Below are 27184 nucleotides of genomic sequence, written 5' to 3' on the forward strand. Positions count from 1 at the left end.
CAAAGCTGGAGCGAGTCATGGAATGGCTACAAATACTAGTCGATGTTAGAACAAGCTGGTGATGAGAAGGAGTTTCACGGTTCACATCTAAACCAATGATCTTTTGCCCAACCCGTAGGAAGATCGGTGTTTGGGGTTGGCTTATAGCCGGAACCTGGACCTGAATCCAACAATGGAGATGGAGGGTGCAAAGGAGTTGCCCTGGAAGTGTAATGGATACAGAATGCTTTTGCAAGAAAGAGTGTGAAAATAATTGAAGATGTGCCTCTAACCCCCCAAAAAAACACGAGTGCTTCTGGCTACTGAACTCAAAATAGGCTTCAACGTAGGAACAGCTGAAAAATCAGTTGATTTGTTTACGTTGTAATTTCACATTGGAAGTGGAATATCTGTCTCCATCCATCCAGCCGTTATTGATCCCATAGGGAAACTGTTGTTGATTATCCATCCATCACAAAAACACCTTCCTTTTAGCAAAGCTGCATAGACTTTCTTTTCTATCCATTGTGCATCCTGCATATATTCATATTAAAATCAAAATTTTTGCAAGCATCATTAACTTCCTCAGACAGCACTAAATTACCATCACTGATTTGCACTTGACCTTAAACCCATAGCGGAAGCTCTCACACTTAATCTTGGATTGAACTCGGGAGGTGCGTTAGGATTCGACTGAGTCTCACTGGTTTAAGTATTTGGTATTTGGCCAGTCCAAATCCATCCTCAAAGTTCTCGAGTTGCTCAGTAACTTCATGGATCTTCAGGCAGAGAAGCGCCTTTATAAATATGGCTATTGAATGCTTTCTTCACATTTCCCAATCATGTTAGCATCAGCCATGATGCATCACCTCTGGAGAACAGAGTGTTAAGGGCCTTGCTTAGGGGCCCCAAAATGGGCAGCTTGTCAATACCGGGGTTTGAACCCCCAACGTTACCATCAGTAACCCAGAGCTTTAACTACTCGTAGAACCTTCAGTGAGTGGCATCAAATCGAATGGCTCTCTTCTTTTCATGCTTATTTAGACACAAGGTCGTTAGTAACGCCAGGCAGTGATGCAGGTGAGGTGAGGAGACCTGGGGGTTCAGTTCATCCCATAGGGATGAGGTCAGAGCTCTATGAGAGGCCACTCAAGGTCTTGCACTTATAAAGCATATCTTCATGGAGCTGGCTTTGTGCACAGGGGTATTCTTTCTTCCCTTCTTTCTTTCTTAATGGAACGTTTTTATTGAATTAGAAATTTTTTTTTTTAACTATTTGTAACGAAAGCAAAAAATGTGCTTATTCGAGCAACATGTTCGCTTGTTATAATGGATTGTTCCCAACTATTTATCTTCAGCACAGTAATGAAGCCTAATAAACTGGGTTGCATTACACTGGGTTTGCTGGCGAGCTAAAAACCAGGCTTTTGGCTCACTACTGTTCCTCACATGCACTTGGCCTTGTTTTGTTCTTCCATGAGTCACGAGAGAGAGAGAGCACTTTGGCATGAACACCGAACAGTGTTTTGAAAATGTTTCGCACCTCCCACTTCCTCAATTCACTGAGTCAGAAGCATTATACACATTGGTGTAAAGTATTTGAGTAAATGTACTTCTTTACTGCATTTAGATAATTATTTTGGCTTTACAGAGTATCAAAGATAAAAGCAACTTTTACTCTAAACTCAACTACATTTATAATTGAATATTTTACTGTAAATTAATATTTGACTCCAAATTTGAATTTAAAATGAGCGTCATTTAATTTACATCAAGATTTTTTTATTACAAACCGATAGCTCTATTGAAGGAAAAATAAAACGGTCTGAAACCATAAATTCAAATTAGTTAATTAATAATAAATTTTTCAGGTTCTTTTCATTCCTGATTAGACCGTTATAGTACAGAAGACTCTAGACGCTCGTGCCACGAGCAGGTTCTCGACCGCTCTAATGTTTTCCCTACATAATCTCTGTGGTGACCGTGTCCTCCGCTTTTGCTCTCTAGGTTCCAGTGCGTCCTCTCCTGGGTGGGTGCCAGGCTGTGAGTCAGCATGGCACGGCTCGTCCTCCATCAGCAGCAGTAACCGCGCCAGGCGCCACAGCGCCGCCTCCGACAGCGCCGACACAGGCATCGGGACGTCCTGCTCAGACAGTGTGGAAGGTAAGGAGCTACGGATGGCCTTGCCTTAAGAATGACTGTTTTTTCCTATTCCACATTATTTTTCATTTGCTATTATAATATCCGCCACTCTTCTGGGAAGATGTTCCAGATCTAGATTTTGGAATGTGCTTGTGGAGGTTCATTCAGCCACACAGGAGTTTTGTAAAGTCCAGTACAGTCTTGGTCCCAATTCATCCCAATGGTTTTTAGTAGGGTTGGACCTCCAGAGCAGGAGATCTTCCCCTCCAACCCAGGTTTCTTGATGGAGATAGCTTTGTGCACTGGAGTCGGTTTGCGTCTCGTAGTTCAAGCGAAGGGAGAATTTGATGCTTTTATCTTGTACAATTGTGTGGTAACAGTTTAGAGAAGAGCCACATATGGATGGAAAAGTCAGATGTCCCAATTCTTTTGTCTCGGACCAGTTTATTTTGTCCGCACCAGAGTGTGAAATGTTTATTTTTTTATCCGTGTAAACAAAGGAGAAATAAACCACACCGTGGCTCAGTTTAAACAGAGCAAATGCTGCACATGTGAAAGCAAGAGTGCAGCTTGGTGTGTATCACTGTTGTCTTTTTTTTTTTTTCTTTTCTCCCTTTCTCTTGAGCGGTATGAATATTAAAATCCAAACATAAAGACCATTCCAGATATCTTTTATAATCTTTACAGCTACAGAGGCCAGTCTGTATTTTTGGTATGTGTTAGTCTGCTTATGTATATTTATATTTCCAGTACAGCTCCACAGAGCCCTCTAATCCCGTTATTAAGACCAGTGCTAATGTCAGCGCGCGCGCACACACACACACACACACACACACACGCACAGCTCACCTCAACTGATTTTGCGCACTGCAGGCCAGTGCTACATGATATGGACAAAAAATGGTGACCCTTTAAGAAGTCAAACATTCAGGAAATTTTCTTTACACTGCTAGATAGGTAGGTGGGTAGGTATGTCAGTGGGTAGGTAGGTGGGTAGGTATGTCAGTGGGTAGGTAGGTGGGTAGGTATGTCAGTGGGTAGGTAGGTGGGTAGGTATGTCAGTGTGTAGGTAGGTGGGTAGGTATGTCAGTGGGTAGGTAGGTGGGTAGGTATGTCAGTGGGTAGGTCGGTAGGTGGGTAGGTATGTCAGTGGGTAGGTCGGTGAGTGGGTAGGTCGGTAGGTGGGTAGGTATGTCAGTGGGTAGGTCGGTGGGTGGGTAGGTCGGTGGGTGGGTAGGTCGGTGGGTAGGTATGTCGGTGGGTAGGTATGTCGGTGGGTAGGTATGTCGGTGGGTAGGTATGTCGGTGGGTAGGTATGTCGGTATGTCAGTGGGTAGGTATGTCGGTATGTCAGTGGGTAGGTATGTCAGTGGGTAGGTATGTCAGTGGGTAGGTGGGTAGGTATGTCAGTGGGTAGGTAGGTGGGTGGGTGGGTGGGTAGGTAGGTAGGTAGGTAGGTAGGTAGGTACAATTATTACACCTGTAATCATCCAGTTTTTAGATATTTGTGACCAAATATCATTTGACATCCTCTTCACTACTTCTTCACCCTAAAGCGGCCTGACTGCCTTGTTTATTTTACAGAATAATGCCATTGTGTATTGATTTAAAAGTACACCAGAAATTTGGATGGATTTGCTTTTACCTCTATAATTAATTTAAAAAGCCACTGCTGTACAACATGCTTTGCTTTAAACCTGTATGCAGTTCAAATAGAGCAAGAGAGATGTGACTTGCTCAAATAACGAAAGCGAAGGTGGTTTTCCTTTAAAACCTCATCATTCATGAAAGCGAGTCATTTTGCAGGGTACTTTTGCCAAATATGTATTGGGTTGGTGGCCAAATCATGAGTCATAGATCTGAAATGCATAAAGGCATCTTGAAGCATTACACAAAGGAGTCATAGCGTTTACTTTTAGGTGCTGTACCATTCGCAACAGTACTAAAATGTTCAGAAAATATTTTTCGTAAAACAAAAACGCTCCATGTCCACACTTTGCATTTTTTTATCGTTTCCCAAAAGTTTATTGACTTTTTGCCACTTTGAAACGCCGTAGTGACAACCAGAAAACTCAACAACGTTTTCAAATGTATCCACTTTGGAGGGCGTTTTTGAAAGGCTCCATTTTATTGCCTGCAAACGCTGTCTCTGTGGATGTGCAACTAAACCTGTGCGACCAAACACGTGGAAAACATCAGAGATTATAGCGTAACACGTTATAGTTGGAATTAAAAATCGTTATGTGAGACGTTTAATATGATCTTAAAATTCTGCATATTTGAGCCTGGAATTGAAAAATGGAAAATGTGTAGGAACTTTGTATATGGTTAAGGGCCTTGCTCAGGGGCCAGGATTGGCAGCTTGGGGAAGCTGGGATTTGAACTCATGTCCTTTTAGAAATAAAAAAAATATAGCACGTTTCACTCACCAGAGACCCCAGTGTAGACCCAGGACCTGCTGCAGAGGCTGTATCTAATGCTGGGCTTGGAGTTTAACCTAACTTTCTTAAATCAACCCCCCTACCAGACATTTTCAAGACTGGAAAACTTTCATTGGAATTACTGGGAATAAACTGGGAATTTTAAATGTGGTTGAAAAAGAAAGATTAAATAACCAGATATTAATGCAATTACAGTCTACATTTATTATTGTATGTATATGATACAGTTTATGTAAATGTACCTAAAAGTTTTTATTAATTCCCATAAATTCCTGGTAAGTTTCTAACTTTTCCAAATTCCCAAGATGAAGCTCCCATAGAAATTTACAGGAAATGTTCTTCCCTTTTTTGCAACCCCAATAACAAACAGCTAAATTATCATCCCTTTTAAAAGCATTAAACAGCCCAGAGTGTTGATTTGTCCTTGTTTGCTTGAGCAGTGAGCACCAGGGTCGGGTCTCTGCTCTCGGTTGTCCTCACTGTTTACCCGAGAGAGGGTTTCTATAGGAACTTTCCTCGGTTCCTCACAACACAAGCAGTCGTCAAGGTTTTAAATAGTGCCGAATGCGATTGGGGATTTGACCTGCGCACGCCACAAAAACGTCGCGTCCCCACCAACTGGCCCGAATTTCATCTTCGTCTTACTCACCCTGCTCACACCCTTAATCTCTAATATATGCAGAGAGCCAACAGAACATTCACATTGATCTTGACACATGGGCTTCACCAGCAGAAATCAATGGATCAGTCAGCGAGTCAGGAATCGAGTCACGTGCAGCACCTCGGGCTGTGGCCTAGATTTATGTGCTTTCGCTAAAACAGCATCCAGTTTTGCTTGTGTGCTGCGAGCGAGCGCTTCAGCTGTACGTGATCTTTTAAAGATCAAGCTTTAAAACGGACAGTACAGCAAAAATGTCTGCGGAAGCTGCGTAGGAAGCAGAGTCGTGATGATGCAGGAAACCTCAGCACGCAAAGAAACATTAGTCATCTCTGTTACAGATATCTCTCAGGCTGAGGAGCACTAAAGTAGGTCAGATTATTTCCCCAAAGCCTGGAATCACATTATCTGAACCTGCTCTTCTTTTTCTATCAGAATTCATTCACCTACATGTGCTGTATGCATGGGCAAGGCATTTGCACATCTCAGACGCGGTGTGTCTGGTGTTACAGCTCTTGCAATGTTGGTACAGAATGCTTTTTCTGAACTTCCCTGGTCTAAAATCTTTCCTTCAGTAGGAATTCTGCATGGTGTGGCTGCAATCCACATGAAAAAAGGATGTTATTTTGGGAGCTGCCACATAATCACTACCCTCTGGTTTGCTAGTGGATCTGTTCCTATCAAGCAGCCTTTGAGAACGTATGCCTGCATGCACCTGTTTTTTTTTTCTCCCTTTTTTCTTTTAAGTTTATTTCTCTCCTTTGCGTAACGAGAACCCATTCCAGTGCCTCCAAAACCCGGGCACGTGTCCCACATCGATGTCACTCAATTTTATCCAGGGTTAAGCTGAATGTTAGTGACCCATAGAGGATCCCCGGCTCCCAAAAAAACAGTCTGGTAACAGAGAAAAACATTTCTGCAAATGTAGGTCAACCTAGCTAGCATTATAGACAGAAATCTCTGGCCTGCCAGATGCAGGAGAATTTAAGATCAGTGGGTTTGAAAACGTGGTTGACGTGATACAGAAAATGTGCTTAAAATACACATTCATTGACAAACACAAACCTCTCCAATCACTGCACTGGTTAGCTGGTTTTGGTAGCCGTGCCGACCTGCAGCCTAAACTACAGCTGGTTGCAGGATCGCTAAGAAAATGTTGCTTACAAAAAGTTACACTTCAACAGTTGCATCATATTTAAACAATCAAATATATAAGGTGAGAGTAAGAACGAGGGATAAGGACTTAGCTGAATGTCAGGGTTTTTATTTTTAGCATTGCTTGGCTATATTTGTATTTTTCATAAAAATAAGTACAGTACAGACTACTGCCACCTGCTGGTATGGAGGAGTTATGTTCTTTTATGCAAGTGTTCCTGCCTAATAATCTGCCAATTTTGCAGCACAATCGGTCAACCTTTTAATCTGAAGGACATCTTAAAGCATTTGGACTTCCATTATACTATAGGATTTTATTTAAAAGACAAGAGTTTGTCCCATGTTTGGCCTGATTTTTTTTTTTTTTTCATTCGTCCAGATTAGCTGTGTAGGTGACCTAGAACACTACGAAGGAAATTCCTCCAGTTTCGAACCAGGACGCCTGCTGACCCAACTCGCTAATTATACCAATTATATCACTAGAGTAGCTTCCTCATAATTACCCCAGGGTGTCTATGGCTCTATTCGGGCATTCCTGAATAATGCAGACAGGAACATTGTTTCATTCTTGTTCCAGCCTCATTAGTCTGATCAGTGGATGTATGGGCAAATTGGTGTGTTCACTCTCGAACAGCAAATTCACAGCTTTTACGGAGCCCCTGCTATGAGCAAACTGTTTTTTTTTTTCCACTGAACATTTATGCTGGGATGCTTGAAGTAAAAGGAAATGGAAGTACGTAAGATTTTGTTCTCCATCTTCCGGATCGGTCTGGTTCCTGCCGGCCTTTTTGCTTGTTGTTTATCCGCCAAGATCTGATGCAATGGAGGTCGAGTTCAGGGCATCGGGTGTCTGCTTGCACTGCGAGGGTGGCCGGTGTTAAAAGGCAACCCGAGCCACATGACTTATTAGCCAAGAGGTGACCAATGACACGCGAGAAAGCACGCCAGAGTAGCCAAAGCATCTTTTAATGCAGAGTCAGAATTTGTCGTTGTACATTTCATTGTCTTTGATGTGAATTTTTCAGTATTACCTTTTTTCCGGCAGCACAAATCTACTCGGTACATTTAGTTCAGGAAACATGGATGTGAAACCCAGTAGTCTGGATGACGGATAATAAATCAAATTTGGTCACCACTTTATTCACTATCTTGTCCTGATTTGGGAGTCAGGAGCATGATTCCCAAATCCCAGACCATTAGCTAATCTTCCTTCCCAGGAGGAACATCTACAAGACTCCTTTTCCTCAATATGATTTGGGTTCCATTAGACATAGTCTGATTGTCGTTTTTGTGGCGGTGGGGGGGTCGCTTGTTACTCTCAGACAGGAGATGTGGTAATGTCGTTAAGCCGTGATTGAAGGGGGTGCAATTAGGGTTAGTCCTCGTGTGCCTTCTCTTAAATAACCCCCACTTTGGAAGATATTGACACTCCAGCTGCTCTACACCCTTCTAATGATGGGGATGTAAGCCCTGAGTACACTCACTTAAATGAAAAGGACTTTTCAAAAAAAAAAAAAAAAAAAAAAAACATTTCCCAGCTGCAGTTCTATTTGCTACAGCCCTCTTTGTGGACACGTTTTGGCCGTTTTTTATTTGCTGCTGAAGACGTGTTCATGTGCAGGCGTCGAATGAGGCGTGTCCTTGTAGCTGTCAGTGTTTTCATTAGATGCGAGACGGATATGGTGCATTCAGTCCTGACAATGTGTCGAAAACTGTACAAACCGCATATTTAAATTTGCATTGCATGTTTGTTTTTTATATACTTTTTTATGTTTTTCTTTTTATAAAGTAGTCAAATGTCTTTGTATATTTTTATTTCTGATGTTTTAATTTATATATTTGTATTTGCATGTTGATGTAATATGGCAATTAAATAAGTTAAGATTTCTTTTATACGATCTGTTTATAAGGACCGATCCAGCTAAAGGAATCTAGCGTGGCTCTGAAGTCGGTTTTTGGACTGGAGCATTGAGAACCTGATAGTCCTGTAGGACTGGAAGCTCTTGACTCGTCTTTCCACTGGTAGTTTTTCCTGATTGGGGGACAGTCAGTAAAATGGTGCATGACACAGGCACGTTGCCCTAAAGAGTCACAGGATCTGGGCTTCTGTTCTGCACTGTAATGGTTTTAGATAGAAGTCGACCAGCACCGATAGTCGATTGCTGGAACTATCATCCAAAAAAATCTTCACCTCACCTCTAGAGGGGAATCACTGATCCCACGTGTGTTTGCACAGAAAGCATGTAGGAAGGAGAGCATTATATTATATGTACTATTTATTCATATTTATTGCATTTAGCTAATTTTTATTAAGTAATATATATATATATATTTTTTTTTATAAAGTTAAGTACTATTTTAAGTAAATTTTTTTATTATTAATTTTTTTAAATTATTATTATAATTTTTTTTAATACTTCAGTCTCCATTTTAAAAACTCTCCATTGATCAATCAGCAAGTTCGATCCAACCAATCGCTAAAATCCATTTTAGAGCTACATTGATTTAACTAAAACACAGAATGAAGTGTATGAGAAACCTCTCCAAACTCCACATTAAATTATTTGTAAAGCGCTTTTAACAATGGACGTTGTACAAAAAGCATTTTTACAGAGAGAAAAAAAAAAAGAGGTAAGAGTTCGAATGCATGTTTAGTGCCAATAAGTCGATCCTTAATGAGTAAAACAGTGGCTACTGTGGTGATGGAAACTCTCCCTGAGATGGTAGGAGGAAGAAACCTTGAGAAGAACCAGACTCAAAAGGGAACCCATCACCGAATGCCCTTTTATTACAGTTCCATCATTGTTGAAGTGTTCGGTGATGGACTCTTAAAAGCAGAACTCTTCAAGCAAACCGCAGTCCTGGGCCACTGTAACAGACTGTTGATATTATCTACAGTCCAAATCCACCCTCGAAGTTCTTGAGTTGCTCAATAACTTCATAGATCTTTATGTGGAACTATCCCCAGCTGCACAGTGTGTCTCCAGGGGAAGGGTGTCGAGATGAATCTCCAGATTCAAAGGAAACTCATAATTATCTGGGTGACAGAGTGCTGATTCATTATAGTTTCATCATTGTTGAGGTTATGGAATGCAAACTTGTTCATGGCACACGCAGCCTTTAGCTATTGTAGCAGATTATATTATTATAGATTGTATAGTGTTTACAGGCCACATCCATCTTCATGGTGCTTGGGTTTAACGTTCCACAGTAACCTTTAGGTTGTTGATGTGGAACAAAGAGAAACCATCCAGATGTAGGGCTTAGAATGGGACAGGAAGGTCTGGAAAGACTGAAAGGAACGATCACCGGTACCTCAGGAGCGTGTTTAGTGCGCAAGATATAAGTCGAGAAGAGTCGCAATATCACTCGCGTGTCTTCTGGCCTGTTTTATTTATTTATCTTTAAAAACAAGGTGCTATTTATTCTAAACCTTTTGGGATTTTGGGAGACTTGAAGCGGAACTGGTTTCATCACTGATTTCAATTCTTAACCAAATATTTCAAATCCGTGCAAGACGTTTCAGACAGAATCAAAAGTAGGTTTCGGTTAGAATCTCTTTTGGATAATCATCAGAAATAATGATTTATCTTCAGATCAAATAACAAGGTTTTAAAACAAAACACGGCTCATAAGGCCGTGGAATCGGAGTTAAAAAATGTTGCCATTTCTAATCCAGAACCACCCAAAGACTTCTTAGTAAAAGACTAATCAAATGATGTGAGGAAGACAAACGACATCTGCGTGTAACCCTCAGCTTGTTTGTGCTTGTTAAGCGTCTGTTCCATATGTTCCTCAGGATCATCTTCACCCTACAGAAGCGGGTACTAAGGCTTCCCTTCATGACCTCACACCGGCCCAGGATTCGACAGAAAGCTGTTAAGACTTTGGTTATTAACTGTTTGAAGCCAGACATTACTCATGAGGTGTGTGTTAGGTTATTGTGCTGACCCCCCCCCCCCCCCCCCCCCAACCATCCTAGGGGCAAACAGATGGTTACAATCCTCAGTCTGGAGCTTTTAATGGAGGCTTTGGAATGATTGTTCTGCCTTTCCAGCAGCTTTATTGCTCTGTGTGTGTGTGTGTGTGAAGAAGGAGCTGGATGTTTTTTAAGATGTCTCTTGGCTGTTTCTCTGCTACAGTCCACTCATTTCTGCCTCTGTGATGTCTGTAAATTACACAGGCTGTAACACCACGTGTGGAAATCCCACAGCAATCGGTTTTATTAACATTTCAGAAAGGAGTCGCCAGTGTCGGTGCTTCGTAACAAACAGAAGACAGGGGATGTTACTCAGTACATTGCGTTTATCGAGAAAGACCAAAAGAGAAGCTAGTGAGGAACTAAGCTGTTTCGTAAATGGTTTAAAGCAAAGGTCCCCTCAAATCTTTTTTTCTGTAAGGGCCACATCATTTTTTCCTCTCTTTCATGGGGTGCTGGGTCTGTACCAGAAAACAAGACTACCACTATTATTGTGGAGATTTTATTATGAATTTAAAGGTTTTTATGATGCCATTCTATATTAGTTTATTATTTTGTTCTGCACCGGACAGACAAACCAGCGTTACAGCACAGTCTCGCACGTAAAAGCAAACAGCACATGGCATCAGCAATTCGCCGACAGTGGACCGGAAAAACTATCGGGGTGGATTTTTGCCAATAGTTCCAGCGACCAACTATCCGCGCCTCGAATTCTTTTAGTACGAAAGCCAACATATATCATCAAATACAGATGAGTAAAAAACAGATTTAAAATTCAATTTTCAAAACATGTCCTCTGGTTTAGAACATTTAAACGTATAACTGGATTAAAATATAATAAAATTGCACCATAAACACAATTTTTAGCATCAAATCAGATTGTTTTCACGTTCACACACAGTAGGACACATAGCGAAATGCTAGTATCAAATATAAGTATAAAAAATATCAAATATATATATAAGACTGAAAGGGATGGTATGGATATGACTGAGATATTGCCAGTGGTTTAGATTTAAGTGGGGTTGGCGCGGTGTAAGCGGAGATCCTACGCTCAGGACGTGTTCTAATCGGAAAACAATCGCCTTCGAGTTAGTAACAGTAACTCAGTCTCATCACGATGTCCTGTTATCGATTCATTTCCTCTTATAGCACTTCCTGTCATGATTCATGTCTTTTCATTCACCTAGATTAGGCAGACGCTTCCCCATAAGATGCCAGAAGATTGATCTCCTCCACTCATACTGGACGTCCGTCCTCTTCTCATCCTCCCGCCTTTTTAAAGCAGCTCCAGTGTTCCATCTCCGTATCGATCCACATCCGTGTTCTGCCCCCGACCCGCCAACATCCGCCATCAGCCCAGATCCTCCTTTTCAGCCACGAAGGAGGGCCGTGTCCATCTCCCGGTGTCTTCTCATTCATCCGTCTTCCTGCTTTGACTCAGGGTTTCATTCACAAGTACCAGCAGCACATCGGAACATGAAATAGAGAAACAATCAGAAAGCTGTAGAGAGAGCGAGGAGCAATCGTGCGTTCATACGTCCAGTTCTTCTCTCCGTTTCACACTTATCTTTAACGCTTTCTTTCATTCTAGCTGCTTCTTTTCCTTTCTTTTAACTTCTTCCACACTTTTTAATAGAGCTTATATCGTTCTTCCACAATATTTCATCAGTGCTTTCTTGTCCTCCTTTCTCTTTTTAATTCCTTTCCTTTTTTTTCCCCCTTTAATGTAAATTTATTTTACACCTTCTTTTTCCACTCTTTTTTTCCTTTTTGGATTTCTTCCACACTTTTTTTTCAAAAAAGCTATCTTTCTTTCACTCTTTCTCATTAGTGCATTTCTTTCCTTCCTTCTCTTTCATTTCTTTTTTTTTTCCATAAATTTTTTTTCTTGCATTAAAAAAATAAAAATAAAAATAATATATATATTTTCTCTTTTTGGAAATGGTTTTTCACCCATTCATTTTTTTACCCTTCTTTCACCTTTTCCTTTCTTTTTCCCTCCCCTTTTTTCACACACTTTTCAATAAAGCGTTCATTCTTCATTTGTGCTTTTTCATTCTTCCGCCTTTTATTTCTTTTTTCCATTGTAAATTTCTTTTACACTCCTTCATTGTAGCTTTATTTCTTTCATGCTTTTTAGCACTTTTTTTTTTACCATCTTGTTTTTTTCCCCCCTTGTTTTTTCTTATTTCTTTCACATGTCTTCTCTTTTCATTTTTCGTTTTTGTCAACGTAAATTTCTTGTACATGCCTTTGCTTTACACTTCTTTTTCACGCTTTTTAGCTTTTCTTTCTTTCTTTCTTTCTTTCTTTCTTTCTTTCTTTCTTTCTTTCTTTCTTTCTTTCTTTCTTTCTTTCTTTCTTTCTGTTTATACTCCTCCATTGTAGCTTTATTTCTACATTATTGAATGTGGAGTCTGTTGGACGTCTGCAGTGTGCAGAGGTCATTATCATCCTCACCATCCACCATCCCCTCTGCTCCAGTTACACCATGTTCCACTTTCACCACCCTCACACGCTCAGAGTTACGTTAGATCTGTGCGTGTGTGTCTTCAGAAAACTTGGCTGTTGAAGTACAGAGCAGCTGTAAAACCATATGTTTTGCATGCGTGCTAAAGAGCTTTAGTGGGTCATGGTACTAGAGGGGGCGGGGCTACAATTAAATTAACATTCACGGCATTCACGGTGTGGGGTTAAGGGCCTTGCTCAGGGGCCCAGGAGTGGGAGTTTGGTAAGGCTGGGATTTAAACTCACAACCTCCTGATACAAAGTTAAATGTCTTAACCAATAAGCTGCCACCTCATGTGGAGAATTTCAAGAGAGGCTCTGAAATGTGGAGAATTTACAAAAAGGTTCTAAAATGTGGTGACATTAGAGAGTTTATTTTAGTTTATTTTTATTCATGTACATTCTTTAACACTTTTCTACCCTCCATTTTTGCTCTCTTTCCTTTTGTTGCTATTTTGTTGGATATTCCTGCACCTGTTTCTCTGCTCCAGACCAGGTGCTGGTGAAGCTGTTGTACAGTGTGTGTGTGATTCTCCTCGATTATCAGCGACTCAGTATCAGCGACTCAGTATCCCATCTGTTAGAATAAACGAGGATGTTTCAGTGTAACGCAGTTGAATGACACGTTACGAAGGTTTAATTCAGCCTCGGGACAGAACGTGTGGAAAACACACCCCTGCTCTCAGTCGTATTCTTAGCGTGTTGCTTGGACCCCTTTTCCAGAATGGAAGCGTCTCTTCGGCGCCACACGGAAACGGACACCGTGGCATTCAAGAGCTGAGTTTACATACATGTTAATAGATGTGGAAAGCAGCGTGCTGGAATGTGTGTGTGTTTGTGCGAGTGCGTGTGTGTGGTCACCTCCAAACACACACACACACACACACACACACACACTCGTGATTGATCAACAGGACAAGGCACAAGATTACTAACAGCGTGTGCTTCACACCACATCCCGCGATTCTATTTGACACATGAATCAGTTCGTACGTAAAAATATTCACGATCCGATTTATTTATGTTGCTGTTTACGCTTTAAATTATGTTTCTGTTCATGTCTGTGTAACCGGGTCACTTTCCCGAAGAAAATAACCCTCCACCCCCCCGACCCTTATAGCTCTCGGACGTCGTTCTCCTGTTGCGTAACCGAGCTCTCGCATGTTTCGTGACGCTAAAATAAACATCTCTGATTGGCTGAGCTTCAAGAAAAGGAAAGCTGGCTCTGGGCCATGGGGGTTTATTTTAAACCATTGCGTTGATGTTGCCAGACTGTTGTGTGTATGTCATCATAGTGACGTGTGTGTGGTATTTCACACACTGCGCTCTAATGGGGTACGGTTGAAGCCCTGAAACACTTGTTGTGTTGTATGCATAATACGAGATGGTGACGTAGTTACGCACCAGCTCCCGAGGTACGCAGGACGATGTCTTTTGGCACACTGACTTACTAAGTTCGGTGCTCCGTGTGACTGTGCGTGCAGCCCTGTGCTGCCATCTGTTGGCGTGTTACAAAACCAGTCTCGAAACCTTTCAATGCCACCTCGTAATTAGAACAAGACAACGAAGCTGGCGACAGATTCAGAATATGGATTTTGTATGGTTATGATTTTGGTGCTTCTTTCTGAAGATTCTATTCAATATTTACCACCTATTTGTTCTTATAATAATCTCCACTCGTCTGGGAAGATGTTCCACTAGATTTTAGAGATTTTGCTCCCTCACCCACACGACTGTTAGTAAAGAGGCCTGGGCAGCTAGCGTTCACATTGATCCCAAAGGTGTTCAGGAGCTCTGTAGAAGGAGATCTTCCACTACATCTCATATCTTCATAGAGCTGGTTTTGTGCGTTGTCCTGGTGAAGCAGGTTCAAGTGAAGGGAAATAATAATTTCTATCAGATTCTATACAAAAGTTTGACGATAACAGTTTAAAGAAGAACCACGTACGTCTGGAAAAGTCAGGTGCTCCAGTAGTATTGTTTTAGTGTATGATCAGGACTTCTTAAGAAAGAAGCACAAGACGCAACACGTCCAGATTCCTGTAGCGCTTTTCTGTAAGAGCGATGATCAAGGAAGTGAAAAACAATGCTCAAAATAAGCCTCTGAAAGTCCACACTTGGAGGTGAAACTTAGCTTTAATGCATTCAATTCTTCAGCGCTTTATAGTTATTTGCAAATGATGGAATGGTGCCTCACAGAAGTGGAAACGAAAATACCGACTCAGCTGTTTCTCCGGATGAAGAAAACCACTTTTCTCTTGCAAACAGTTATGCTTTTGTAAGCGTGGATTAGTGCGGAAATAACTGCATAGTGAGAACTTGAGGAACTCTGGAGGCACCGAGCAGCTCTGAGGAATCACCGGTTTATATTAATGCCCTCGAGCAGGCTGGCATTTTCGGGAGTAATGTACAGAGGTCGACCGATGCGGGTTTTTCTCTGGATAATGTCTCAAATTTGTTAAACAGTTAATTAATAACATGGGATGCAAAAATTGCAACACAGGCCTCTCCAATCACTGTACTTTTTAGCAGGTTTTGGCCCCCAAGTCTCCCTGTATCCTAAACTACAACTACAGAAACTACAGAAATAAATTATTTCGTCTTTATTCGGATGTTTCCAGTTTTTCATATATATTTTTTTTTACTGGAAACTAACACATTTTTTAATGTTTAAAAATGTGGGGTTTTTTTGTAGCTGAAATTTTCTTTGCTACTCTTATTTTATTTTATTTATTTATTTACACTTTAGTGTTCTACAGTGTGTGTTATGTATATAACGTTACCCACTATAATATGTAGGATATATCGCTCACCCCAGTGCCACTTTTCTGAACCCTTATACCAGGACGGATTCAACATCCAAACAAAGTCAAATTCAACCCTTTAAAAAGAAAAGTCAGTGCACATTGAGGTCATAGGTAACAGGATTTCACTTACGGATTTACGTTTAAAAGTATTTGGGAGCAGACGTCTTGATTTTAAATAAAAGTCCAAGGTGTTTAGTCATTGCCGTATAAGAATGACCACTAGATGGTGCAAGCGAGTAGGGAGCAATATTTTTATGATGAGTGCTTGGTGTAATGTTTAAACAAAAGGTGGTCACATGACTGTAAATAAATTACTTTATCCTCACAATATTTCCACCTTGTAATTTCCACTTTATTCCCAAAAGATTTTGACTTTGCAGCTTTTTTCTAACAGGTCCTAGGGTTTTTTGTTTCGTGAGAAAAGAGGTTGGTTTCTAAACCGGCAGTGTGTCCTTACCTCTCAGCATGTCATTAATTATTCAAACAAGACAACACACACACACACACACACACACACACACACACACACACACACACACACTCTCTCTCTTTCTCTCCATGTAGAGCTTCATCTCCTGATCATATATAATGAGCTAAGGATGATGTAATATCCCATAATAATCATCGGTATAACCAAGATGAGATTTGAGCTTTTAATTTTGCTGTTTGGCTCATAAGATCCATTTTCTCTTTTTTTCCCTTCTTTCCCCTTTTCGTTCAGACCACTCCAGCTCGAGCGGCACGCTGTCCTTCCTGCCGCTTCGCTCGCAGGGCCCCATCCCCACCGCGCATGTAATGCCGTCCCCGTCCAGCTCGAAGCTCACCACCCAGTCGGTGCCCGGCAGCCCGTGGAACAGCAGCCAGCTCTCCTCTCCGGTCTCCAGCCCCCTGGACATGAAAGACCCTCGTCCCGTACGTCGATGGTCTTCGCTCACACGCTTGAGTGGCCAGGAGAAAAGTGGCAGGACGTCGTGCCACCAGGACTCCCACGGATCCCTGGACCGCGGCCTGCTCCACACCCGGGCCGACTCGTCCCCGCTCAAGCCAAGCACGCTGGACCTCAGCTACAGTGCCTTACCCGAGAGCAGAGCCTCCCTCATGACGCCCAGGGGGCACTCGCTGGGGCAGCAGGCCGTCGGCGGGTCACCCATCCAGCCCAGCGTGAGGACTCAGATGTGGCTGAGCGAGCAGATGGAGTTCCGACCCGAGGGTGTGAGCACGTGGCTAAACGAGCAGCAGCAGCGAGACAGGACGAGGCAGGAGGCCGACCTCTCGCAGGTAAGAGGAACACTACTGACCGTGGCTAGAAATTTCCACAGTGTTCAAGTTTGCTCTACATAATATATAGTTAGGCTTTTGCTGCCCCCTACTGGAGTAAAATTATCACTTCACCATCTATTCTTCTAAATAGACTAGACTTAAAAAGTCTTAAATTTGCTGTTGTATGTCTAATTTTAGACCAATAAAATGCTCCCGCAAAAAAAAAAAAAACATTTTGGGGCTCGTTTAAGGCCGGTTGCAAACAATTTATTTGTGTGTGTTTTTTAAGTCCTGATATAGGTCATTTCATTCTTAAAAAGGTCTTAAAAAAGTATTAATTGTGTCTTTGTGAAACCTGCAGAAAAAGAAAAACAAACAAACTCGATTTAGCAATTTGAGAATAAAGTTAAAACATGTGCCCCCCGGACCCCGGGTGAAGCACCGGCGACTCCATAAAGTTTCCTTCAGAACCGCTGCAATGTCAGTTTACTGATCAAATAATATACAAAACTCAACTATTAAAAAAATCTAAAATGGCTCAGAAGATGCGTCATCACAGCTTTATTCTGATTTCCTTTGTGTGTATCGTGGCATCGTTTAACTCTCAGCACACTCGTGGTGAATATACAAACGTCATCGTTTACATTTTTATAGAGAACTACTGTATATACAAACCAAACAGTGTAACGTCACCAGAAGATCGTCATTTCTACTCCAATTTTTTTTTTACCCAATCAGCTTTCGTTCTTTATGATCCGAGGACCTTCATGGCCTCTTCATTACATTTCTTGGATCAGAAGTCCCCTGTTTTGAGTCTTTAAAGCTGGAATGCAGCACAGTTTCATCATTTCAGCTCCAACACGTTGCAATATGGTGGAGAGACATGTTTCGTATTTATATACATATAATAATCAAGATATTTACTTATATAATACATCATCCACTCAAAACACCTGTAGTGATTCATAGGGCTGGTTAATATACCTCATTTATCACAGATTGGATATAATACAGTAATCCCCCGCGCTACTGCGGTTTGAACTTTGCGCCCCCAGTTGGTTTATCGCGGAATTGCATTTGCCACATGGCTGATTTTTTTTTTCTTTCGGTCTCCCGCCTAGAGCACCACAGACCAAAACACTTATAGGGAACTGTTTTTATGTTGAAATAATGACAGTTACTATTACAAATATAATTATTAATTATAAAAAGAAGTAAATTGCGCTTTTGAAACTTAACCACCGAGATAAACAGGGGATTACTGTAATTTTATACCCTTTTAATTGTTTTTTTTCAGCAAGATTTCATAGATACTGTAAATATTTTATTATTTTACAATGGAATTCAAACTATGTGGATGCTTCCGATTTTATGTAAAACTTTTATTGGAGACGTTTTTGTTATTGTAAAAAAAAAAAAAAAAGTTAATTTATCGTAGCTTCAGTATAAAGTATCGTATAACAGTCATGATGCGGCACAGTTTTACTTTGCTGCTCTTGTTTTCGATTGTTTTTACTTTTAAATTCTATTATTTTATTTGTTTTTTTACTTAAATATTTTTTTTATTGTTGGATATTTTTTCCATTTTTTTTTTATTTTTTTATTATTCTTAAAAAGGATGAAAATGACGCGATTTTCTGGTTATATTGAAATTTATGATGAGGTCCTCTTAAAAAAAAACTAAAACAAAAAAAAAACATATATTCCTACATGAATGTCAAGATGGGATATTTTTATTTGCGTATATCATCCTTTAGATTTGGACTGGCTTTATGAAAAGTGGGCGTCTCGTCATATCTCTGCTGACTGGCTGTTATACTTTAATCTCCTCCATGACTGTTGCAGTGATGTAGCTAAAGATCTGAGGTTTTATAACGTGATCAAGTGGAAGCAGACACTCAAACAGATATATTGTGAAAAAGAGAGATGTGTATATACGTCTCTCTTAACGGGTTGAAAAGTTCAGGCCATGTTATAAGTCTCGAGGGCTTGGTGATCGCTCAGCTGGGATCACATGAGCTTGACCAGAATGAGCAGGAGCAGCAGGACGACGACGATGAGCAGGAAGTTGAGCAGGAGGTTGAGACCCCGGTTGTTTGTGAGATCCATGGTGAAGGCGGCACTGGACTGTCGCAGAGTTCGCAGCGAGGCGCCGTGCGGCTCAGGGAAGGATGTGCTCAGCGTGCGGAGTCGCGAGGAGGACGGAGTTACACCATGCCGTCCGTCCTTCACACGTGGAAAGAGCTAAACACCATCAACAAGGACAAATGAGAGCACATAGTCGCCGTTCTTAATCAAGAAGCCATTGTTCGGTTGGTGTCTGACCTTTTTTTTTTTTTTCACTTTTGCCCAGGAAAAAAGGCTGTAATCTAGACCTTAAGTTCAAAGTGAACATAAGTGTCTGTAAATTCTTCATTTACATATTTAAATGAGAAAAAAAATTGGTAAATGATGTATTTAAAATTTCATTGAAAGTGAAATCTGTCACAGGGGGTTGGATTTCTTCATGCATGTTAAAAAATATTTATTGAAAGCTTCTTTCTTTTTAAATTCTCATTTACTGCATTATCATAACAGGCTGTATATTAACTTATGGGGTGAAAACCGGTAGTTCTATGTGAAATCAGACATTGGGCACCCCTATATAACCCAAATGGTATGATCCTTGCTAGTCGAATCAGGCTCCTATCATTCGGGGTCACCACCAAATTATGTACACTCACTGCCTGTCAAAGGTCTGGAAATGTTTTTTACCAGACCGCCTCACCCCCACGGTCAAACATGGAGGTGGAAGCGTAATGGTTAGCGCTTGTTTTGGAGCAGGGAAGGGAAGACTTATTCAGAGTAAAAGGAACCAACATGGCAACCGTTCTATACTGCAACACCATGCAATTCCGGCTCGACTGCGGCTCGTTTGAACCAGTTTCACCATTTAGCAAGACGACGAGCAGAAGTGAGAAATGCCTCCGAGCTCTGTAAGCGTTCTTTACAGAGCAGTCATCTGAAGTCTTCTCGGTCATGGATTGACCTGCCTATTCACCGCACCTAAATCCTATTGAACTGCTCCGGAATGAACTGGATCACAAGTGAAGAAGTGAAAAACGGCACGGCAAAATATTTGTCAAATATTTCCCATAAAATGATGCGGAACCGCCGCACATTTATGTATTTGTTCGTAATTTTTCCTGCTTTTGCATTACCGAGTTTGTTTCATAGAATCATAAGGAAAAAACATGCAGAAACGTGCGTTTTTAGAGAAATATATATCCCTAAAATCAGGTGTATGGCAGGAAGTGACTCTTCTAATCGTGTCAGAAAGGTTGTGAAATGCGACATATGGAAGGAAGAAAAAAAAAAATGTAACTAATGAATATTAAAAAAATTGTTTACATGTAGGTCTGGACAGTAATATGAAATAATTTTATTATAACTATTTCACAGTTGAGTAAAATATATTGTAAATGTGTGTATTTAAACTCCAATAGGTTTGGTACAGTCAGACTTGTATACGTTGATTATATTATATATCCTATATACTTTGATTATAGGATGTGAATCATCAAAGTGTCTCGAGCTTTAATGATTGTTAAAGAGGAAACGAATCGAAAGCTACTGTAGCCTCGTACCTCTGAATCAGAAGTAACAATATAAACGTCAGACACCAAGCGAGTGACTACATTTTAGGGTAAACCGTCTACGTTTGCACTTCCAGGTCCTGATAATGCTTTCTACTGAGAATTTCTGTTTATTTTTGCACACTAATGTGGATTAACCGTAGCGTGGTGCTGGTGGGGGGATGGTCGGCAGAAAACGGCTACACACGTACACACGTTCATATCTTTTGCGTGTTTATTTTAGTCTTATTAATATTCAGTGTCACATATGGGCTAGTGCAGTGCTCAGGCCTCGAGTCCATTTCTCAATCCTGGTTTGCAGTGAAAGGTGGGTGGGGCGGAGACGGAATGCGCAATTCTGCTATCCTCAGACTCCCACAATTCCCTGCTGCTACCCTGGTGGTGCGCCGTTATTTGATGGACAGTGTATTATTTACAAAAAAAAAAAGTTTAGTGCAATGAAATTCATGCAGCGTGCAATCAACTTGGAAAGATGGTGAAAAATCCGTCCCCTTGTCTACGCTTTGATCCCACCCCAAACGCTCCCCTTCCTTTCTGACCGAGTCCATGGCCCCGATTTGGCTGCAAGACCACGCTTCGGCCCCGTCCTCCAGCTCACATTAGCAAGACGATGATGTAGATGAGCAGCAGGCAGATGAGGATGAGGCAGAAGTTGACGAAGAGGTTCTGCATGTTCTGCTTAGCCTGCTGAGGAACCTCCATGGTGGACGCCCTCCTGATGGCCGCACGGGTTATGTGCTGCACCTTCTCCATTGCACTGTACACGTGAGGTTCTGGAGGTGAAGCGCACACACACACACACACACACACACACACAGGAGAGAGAGATAGAGAGATAGAGAGAGAGGTGTAGAAGTGCAGAAGAAGGATTGGATGGAGGTGCTCGGAGTGCTCGTGAGGACAGAGGTGGTCCAGGAACTGGTGGAGTCCACAGAGCTGATGAAAGGAGCAGCAAAGAAGCTGAATGAGTAGGCATGCACACAACGCTGGATCGCTCATGCCACATTTACATGCGTGCACAATATAGTAAACTGTTCATGAGCTGTTAAAATAACTTTTATATAGGTTGACTTGTAGCAAAACTCTTGCTTTGGAGGTCACCTGGTATCCTGGAACATCTCCATATAGTAGAACAATGGAACATTTTCTTATGGTGGTAGAACAGAGGTGTAGAAATCCACCTTCTTCTATCCAAGATCATATATTACTACTAGTATCTTTATTCATATATTTCTTCTGGGAAACATCTTTACAAAAGCGTTCTGGAAAATTGTCAACCTCCGGCTTCCAGTAAACACTAGAAATAGTATGTAGACAATATTGGCTGTATGATGTTGTTTTTTTTTTTATTTAGAGGACAGTAAATCTGTACTGTTATACAAGCTGCACATTGCCTCCTTTTAAAATATCCAAGTTTCATTTCCTCAGTTTCATTCCAAAATCTTTAGAATTTTTCTAAAGAACTCAAAGCTATGAATGAAGAAAAAATCTGCACAAAAACTCTAAATGGATAATAAATATGATCCTTTTTTTACAATTTAAATCGAACAAGCTTTTTCGGTTCACGCCAAACAGAAAAAATCTCAGACTTTATAGTTTCACGCTGAGAGAAAAAAATCTAAGTAGTCAATCACTGTGTTCCTGGGCAGACCAGGTGCTGCAGTCAAGTGCTTTACTAAGAGATAAGACACTCCATCATGAAGACTTGAGCGTCTGTGTGTAGAGGAGCTTATCTTCCTCTTTCCCTCCACTTTAGTTTTGTATAGCGCAAGGGCCTCACGAGGGAAGGTTCCCCAGAGCCTCGAAAGCCTTATGTACTCAAAAAAGGCGGTGACTGAAGCTATCAAGCGCACACACACACACACACACACACACACACACACACACACACACACACCAAAAGATTATTCTTAGGAACAACTTTTTGACTATCAGCAGGCAAAAACTTGGCTTTGTTCACAAACTCCAGAACTCTGGTTTTACTGGCTTTGACACCCGAGTATGAGCAGATCCACGTCCAGATCTCCGCTACGGCTGCTAATCATCTCAGAACCGGATGCGTTCACGCTTGCTAAGTGTTTAATTGATCGCTTTCCATTGCTTGGCCACCTTTAGAGATTACCCAGAGCTTTGATTCAGTTTAACCGATTACTGCAATTTCTCTTTTACGTTGCCAAGTTGCAAAAAACAACCCTCTCTTTCAGCCTCGGGGTCAGTCGGTTCTGAGCAGGGACACGTGTTTTGTTAGTGTTTGTGGCGTTGACAGCTGTGTCATAATCGCCCTGTCAGAGCGGCCTAAGCGAGTATCGCGTCGCTGCAGCGAAGATACAGCACACACGTGAACCGCAAAGGCACGTGCCAGCGACGTCGCCCAGAGCGGCTCCAGGCGATAACTTCACTAGGAAGCTGTGAACTCTCCCAGCACAACACCACACATGCTGGAGAAACGTACCTTACATGGTTACGCAAAGGCCAAAGCCAAACGCTCTTCATCATCCTGGATGTCTACCAGAGATGAAGGAGAACCGAAGATGGAAATCCACAGCCGTGGACTTTCCCACACTCGTGCGGGTTTATTCTGAACTAATAAAATCCTCTGGAGGCGGAGGGCTGGGGGACGGGGGGTGCAGAGGGGTGGGGTATGTGGTGTGAGACTGCACGCTGAACTTTCCATGATGGCATGATGGAGCAATGCGTGGCTTTGAGGGCCATCTTTACAGCTCACTCAGAGGTTATTATCGTGCCCTACATTTTAGGACCTTTAGTGAAGATGTAGGCCTGGTAAAATTGGTAAAAGCTGAAAATATACTGTGTGTGTGTGTGTGTGTGTGTGTGTGTGTGTGTGTGTGTGTGTGTGTCTGATGTTTTAAAAGTGCTTAGACTTATGCACAAAGTGTTAATATTGCCCAAATTTCTAATCTATGTCTGTAGCTGTTCCTGATTTGGGTTTTCAGGCCTAGTAAAATAGTAGGAATTAAAAAGCCGGAAATATACAGCGTGTGTGTGATGTTTTACAAGCGCTCAGACTTTTGCACACAGCGCAATATTATTTGCTACAAATTAGTCCCAAATTTCTATGTCTAGACGTTCCTGATCTGGGTTTCATTTCGGTCTACGTTATAAACACTTATACTTGATCGGTGCTTAAGTATGCTGAGGAATGCACTCTCACATCATACACAGTGTCGAGATCAGCGTTCTGTCTATTTTCAAGTCTTATATAGCAGAGAAGTAGGATTTCACAGTTAAATGTCTCGTTCTCATCATTTATTCAGACTTTGATTGTCTATGAGAGTATGGTCAGCATCTTGTCAGAGTGCGAGTCTTACCTGAAGCCTGTGGAGGCAAGGCCGTGGTGGCAGTCAGGTCCAGGCTTTACTTTGAACGTACGTCCTCACTCGGGTTCACCGACTGCTTCCAGCGGCTGACAATAGGCTCTGGGAGTTTTTGTTCAGGATGCCTGAGAGTTTATGAGCGAAAGAACGCAGAGGGGAGGAGAATTCGAGGGGGATGAGAGCAAAACACAGATGCGTAGGAGGGGTCTGAGTGCTCATCTCGTACTTGTTTTTTTTGTCCACCACTCCGTACTCCCCCCAGGCCTGTTTTTTTTTTTTCTTCTCCCTGAGCTCAAAGCAACTTCGAAATTAATTTCTCCATAAAAGGATCTCTGACTTTTCTCTAAATACAGTCTTCATCTTCACGCTCTTCAGAACCCATGATTGTTACGAACAGCACCAGTTCCAGGTGCCATGCTGATGATCAATAAATATATATATATTATACAGCAAACATGAATTTATTTGTCTTAAACCATGTAAGCAATTTTTTTCTTTTTCTTTTTTTTTTATTTATTTCTTTTTTTTTACAATTTTTCTTTCTGTTCCTCAGGTTTTTTGCGTTCTGTTTAGGATTTTTCTTGCTAGTTTACATTTAACTCCTCTTCCCATGAACCCTCTGTTTATTCTCTGTGCACACACTCTACTTTCCTATTGTCCGTACCCCCACTGCAGGATTAGCGTAAACATTCGATTGATGTCGTAGCCAGAGAAGCGCGTGTGCCATGCACGACCTCTTCCACTAACCTTGTCCAGCCAACTTGTTCCTATTCTTGACCTTTTTTTTTTTTTTTTTTTTTTTTATTTGACCCGATTCTAACCTTTCCAGGGGATTCTCTTGGGAATGTTACCACAGGGGGTGTTTTTTTCATAAGATCCAGAGATAAAAACAGCCCAGAGTTTCCTCTTCCTTATATGGTGCTTGGCACAATCGTGCAGCCCGAGTTCCAAGAGTGCATTTTTAACCGGAGAGGAAGGGCGATCCGGACACAGCTGCGGCATGCGCTGGCTGAGCTTTTTCTGGGTGAGACTGTAAGGTTGTTGAAACAGGTTGCCCCCACCCCAGGTACTAGACGAGCGTACGTACTTGCGTACCGCTGTTATCAGCTACGCGCCGAGCGGAAGATGGTAGTTCAAGGCACGTCATCCGAGCAGGACGTTTTAATCCTTTGAGCCGCCGGTCGGCCAAAACACGTCCGCCGCTTGTCCAGCGTGACCTCCAGGAGCTCCCCGACGGCCGAGTTCTTATTGTTCATTTTCATACCGTGCGAGCCGAGTGTCAGTTACGCACACCATAATGCCCCCCCCTCTGACGGAAAAAATAAAGAGGACCACCGGCGCCGGATAACTATCCCAGACTAATGGAGTGGCGAAGGTGCCTTGAAGGATGGCCGTTAGTGCCGACCTTGTTCAGAACGTTCCTTTGTTTATCGCCTGTTTACTGCTAGCCATGCCCAGCTTTGCCCTTTGGCTAGTTTCGAGGGTACGTCCACTTATTAGCAAAAATATATCTACGTCGCATCTTCGCTCAGCTTAGTTCTGTATCTCACCTGTCATCATGTGTCTCATAGCAAGGTCATCTCAGGTCATCTCAGGGTAGCCATATTCCCAGTTCTGTTGCCGGCAACAAAAAAACCCTTCCGGGTTCGGGTTTAGTAAACTCTCTTCTCTATGCGATGCGGACCTGTTAATTGGCTCATTAGTCGGCTCTGTTCAAGAACACGATAGAGCCAGTCCTTCCAGTCCTTGGCCTCCTGCCCAACACACCTAATTATTCAGATGAAAAGATTGATTCGAGTTTGGAATCTTCGACTTGCTCTTCTATCTCCTGTCAGATCAGAGCAGCGTGGGCATGCCGCTGTGCGTAATTATTGACTTTGCGTCTCTCCAGAGACGTAAAGAATGCGGCAGCCGCGCCAACGCTCGAATAAGGCAGGTGGGAATGGCAAAGAATAATGTTTCCACAATGCAACCGAAAGTCGCGTGGTGCATTTTAGAACGATTTCTAAATGCGCGATTAGTTCAGCAGCTGCAGAGCGAGGCGCACTTTCTTGCTAAGGATTCCTACGCATTTTTGAAAAGGTTGAAAAAGTATGGAAATTGATCTGAGTGATTTCCAGTTCTGGATTACTATTGTGGTGGTGGTGGGGGGGAGGAGTCATTGTTGTGTATGTTTTTAACTTCAATAAAGAATAATAATAATAAAAAAAAATGCGCCAAGAGCGAGGCGGAGACTCAACAAACTTGCGGTCCATCACTTAGTACAGGGGGAACTCCACACGTTTCGCACATTTAAAAGGATTGCATTTGGTACACGAGTACCGAACCGAAAGCCCTGTAACCAAAGCGTCAGTACGAATATGTGCTCTGTTACACCCCTGGTTTCCATACTATTGCCCTATTTGTTTTTCTGAAATATAAAATTAAGAATTTGTTAAAAAATTAAAAATGTATTAAAAAAGGCTACACCTTTACTAATCGAATACGTTTGAAAACGGCGTTTTTGTCTAAAAAACTTTCTTTTGCAATCATTTCTGAAAAGATGCTCATCCACACTAATACGACTGAAAACACTCACAGACCAGCATAATTTTCGCCTGCCATTTATTTACTTTCCGGCTCTTTAAAACCTGGCGGCAATGACTAAAAGTCGCGTTCCACGTGAAAATGGTGTTTATCGAATGAATCTTTGGAGAGTTTTTTGAAAAAAGCTACACTTTCGTTGCCTGAAGACGGCGGCGCAACAATCCTTCTGCTGCTGTAAAAAATTAACTATATAAATGATTACCATCCCATTGTTTTTGAATTTCAGTTTTAATAAAATTCTGTGTTAAACATGGTTTGGTGTGTATTGAGTATGAGCTCCAGTATCTACAACCAATGCAATTATTTAGTAATATAATAGCATACATCATAAACTATAACGCATTCATCATTATTTCAGATGTTCTGCATGTATGAGTGGGAAAAGTCTGGCGTTTTGAAATGGAAAAATGTGTAGGAACCCTGCTTGCTGCTTTGCAACTTCCTGTTATCAAAGCTAAAACTTAAAGATGTAGCATAACACTATTGTCAGCTACAGGCTAATGATGGATCTAAGCGTACGCCTCTAGGGACTGCTGAACAATCGCCATCTTATTCCAACAGGTGCATTAATACACTAGGGATTTTGGGTAACATTAAATATTTCACACCACCAAGTTAAACATTTCCAATCAAACTCAACGATCTGACACCCCAAGCTGATGTAGAGCTTCGCCCACAGATACGTGTGTGCCAGGC

General features: G+C 41.7%; 2 protein-coding genes across 4 annotated transcripts in view; one reads left to right on the forward strand and one right to left on the reverse strand.

Moving 5' to 3' along the window:
* Positions 1 to 27184, forward strand: part of cep85l (centrosomal protein 85L) — a 48519-nt gene that overhangs the window by 9605 nt on the left and 11730 nt on the right. For all 3 annotated transcript variants that reach the window (XM_083562501.1, XM_083562499.1, XM_083562500.1), the window contains exons 2-3: positions 1987 to 2142; positions 16394 to 16950. In XM_083562501.1, the coding sequence (XP_083418627.1) occupies positions 1987 to 2142; positions 16394 to 16950 (713 nt within the window). The remainder of the gene's footprint in view (positions 1 to 1986; positions 2143 to 16393; positions 16951 to 27184) is intronic.
* Positions 18802 to 25016, reverse strand: pln1 (phospholamban 1). Its single transcript, XM_083562573.1, has 4 exons — positions 24650 to 25016; positions 23897 to 24027; positions 21166 to 21340; positions 18802 to 19176 (listed from the first exon to the last, which is right to left on the reverse strand). The coding sequence occupies exons 3-4, from the start codon at positions 21318 to 21320 to the stop codon at positions 19161 to 19163; spliced, it is 171 nt and encodes a 56-aa protein (XP_083418699.1). The 5' UTR covers positions 21321 to 21340; positions 23897 to 24027; positions 24650 to 25016; the 3' UTR covers positions 18802 to 19160.

This window comes from Silurus aristotelis, assembly GCF_946808225.1.
Source record: "Silurus aristotelis genome assembly, chromosome: 15".
Classification (NCBI taxonomy): domain Eukaryota; kingdom Metazoa; phylum Chordata; class Actinopteri; order Siluriformes; family Siluridae; genus Silurus; species Silurus aristotelis.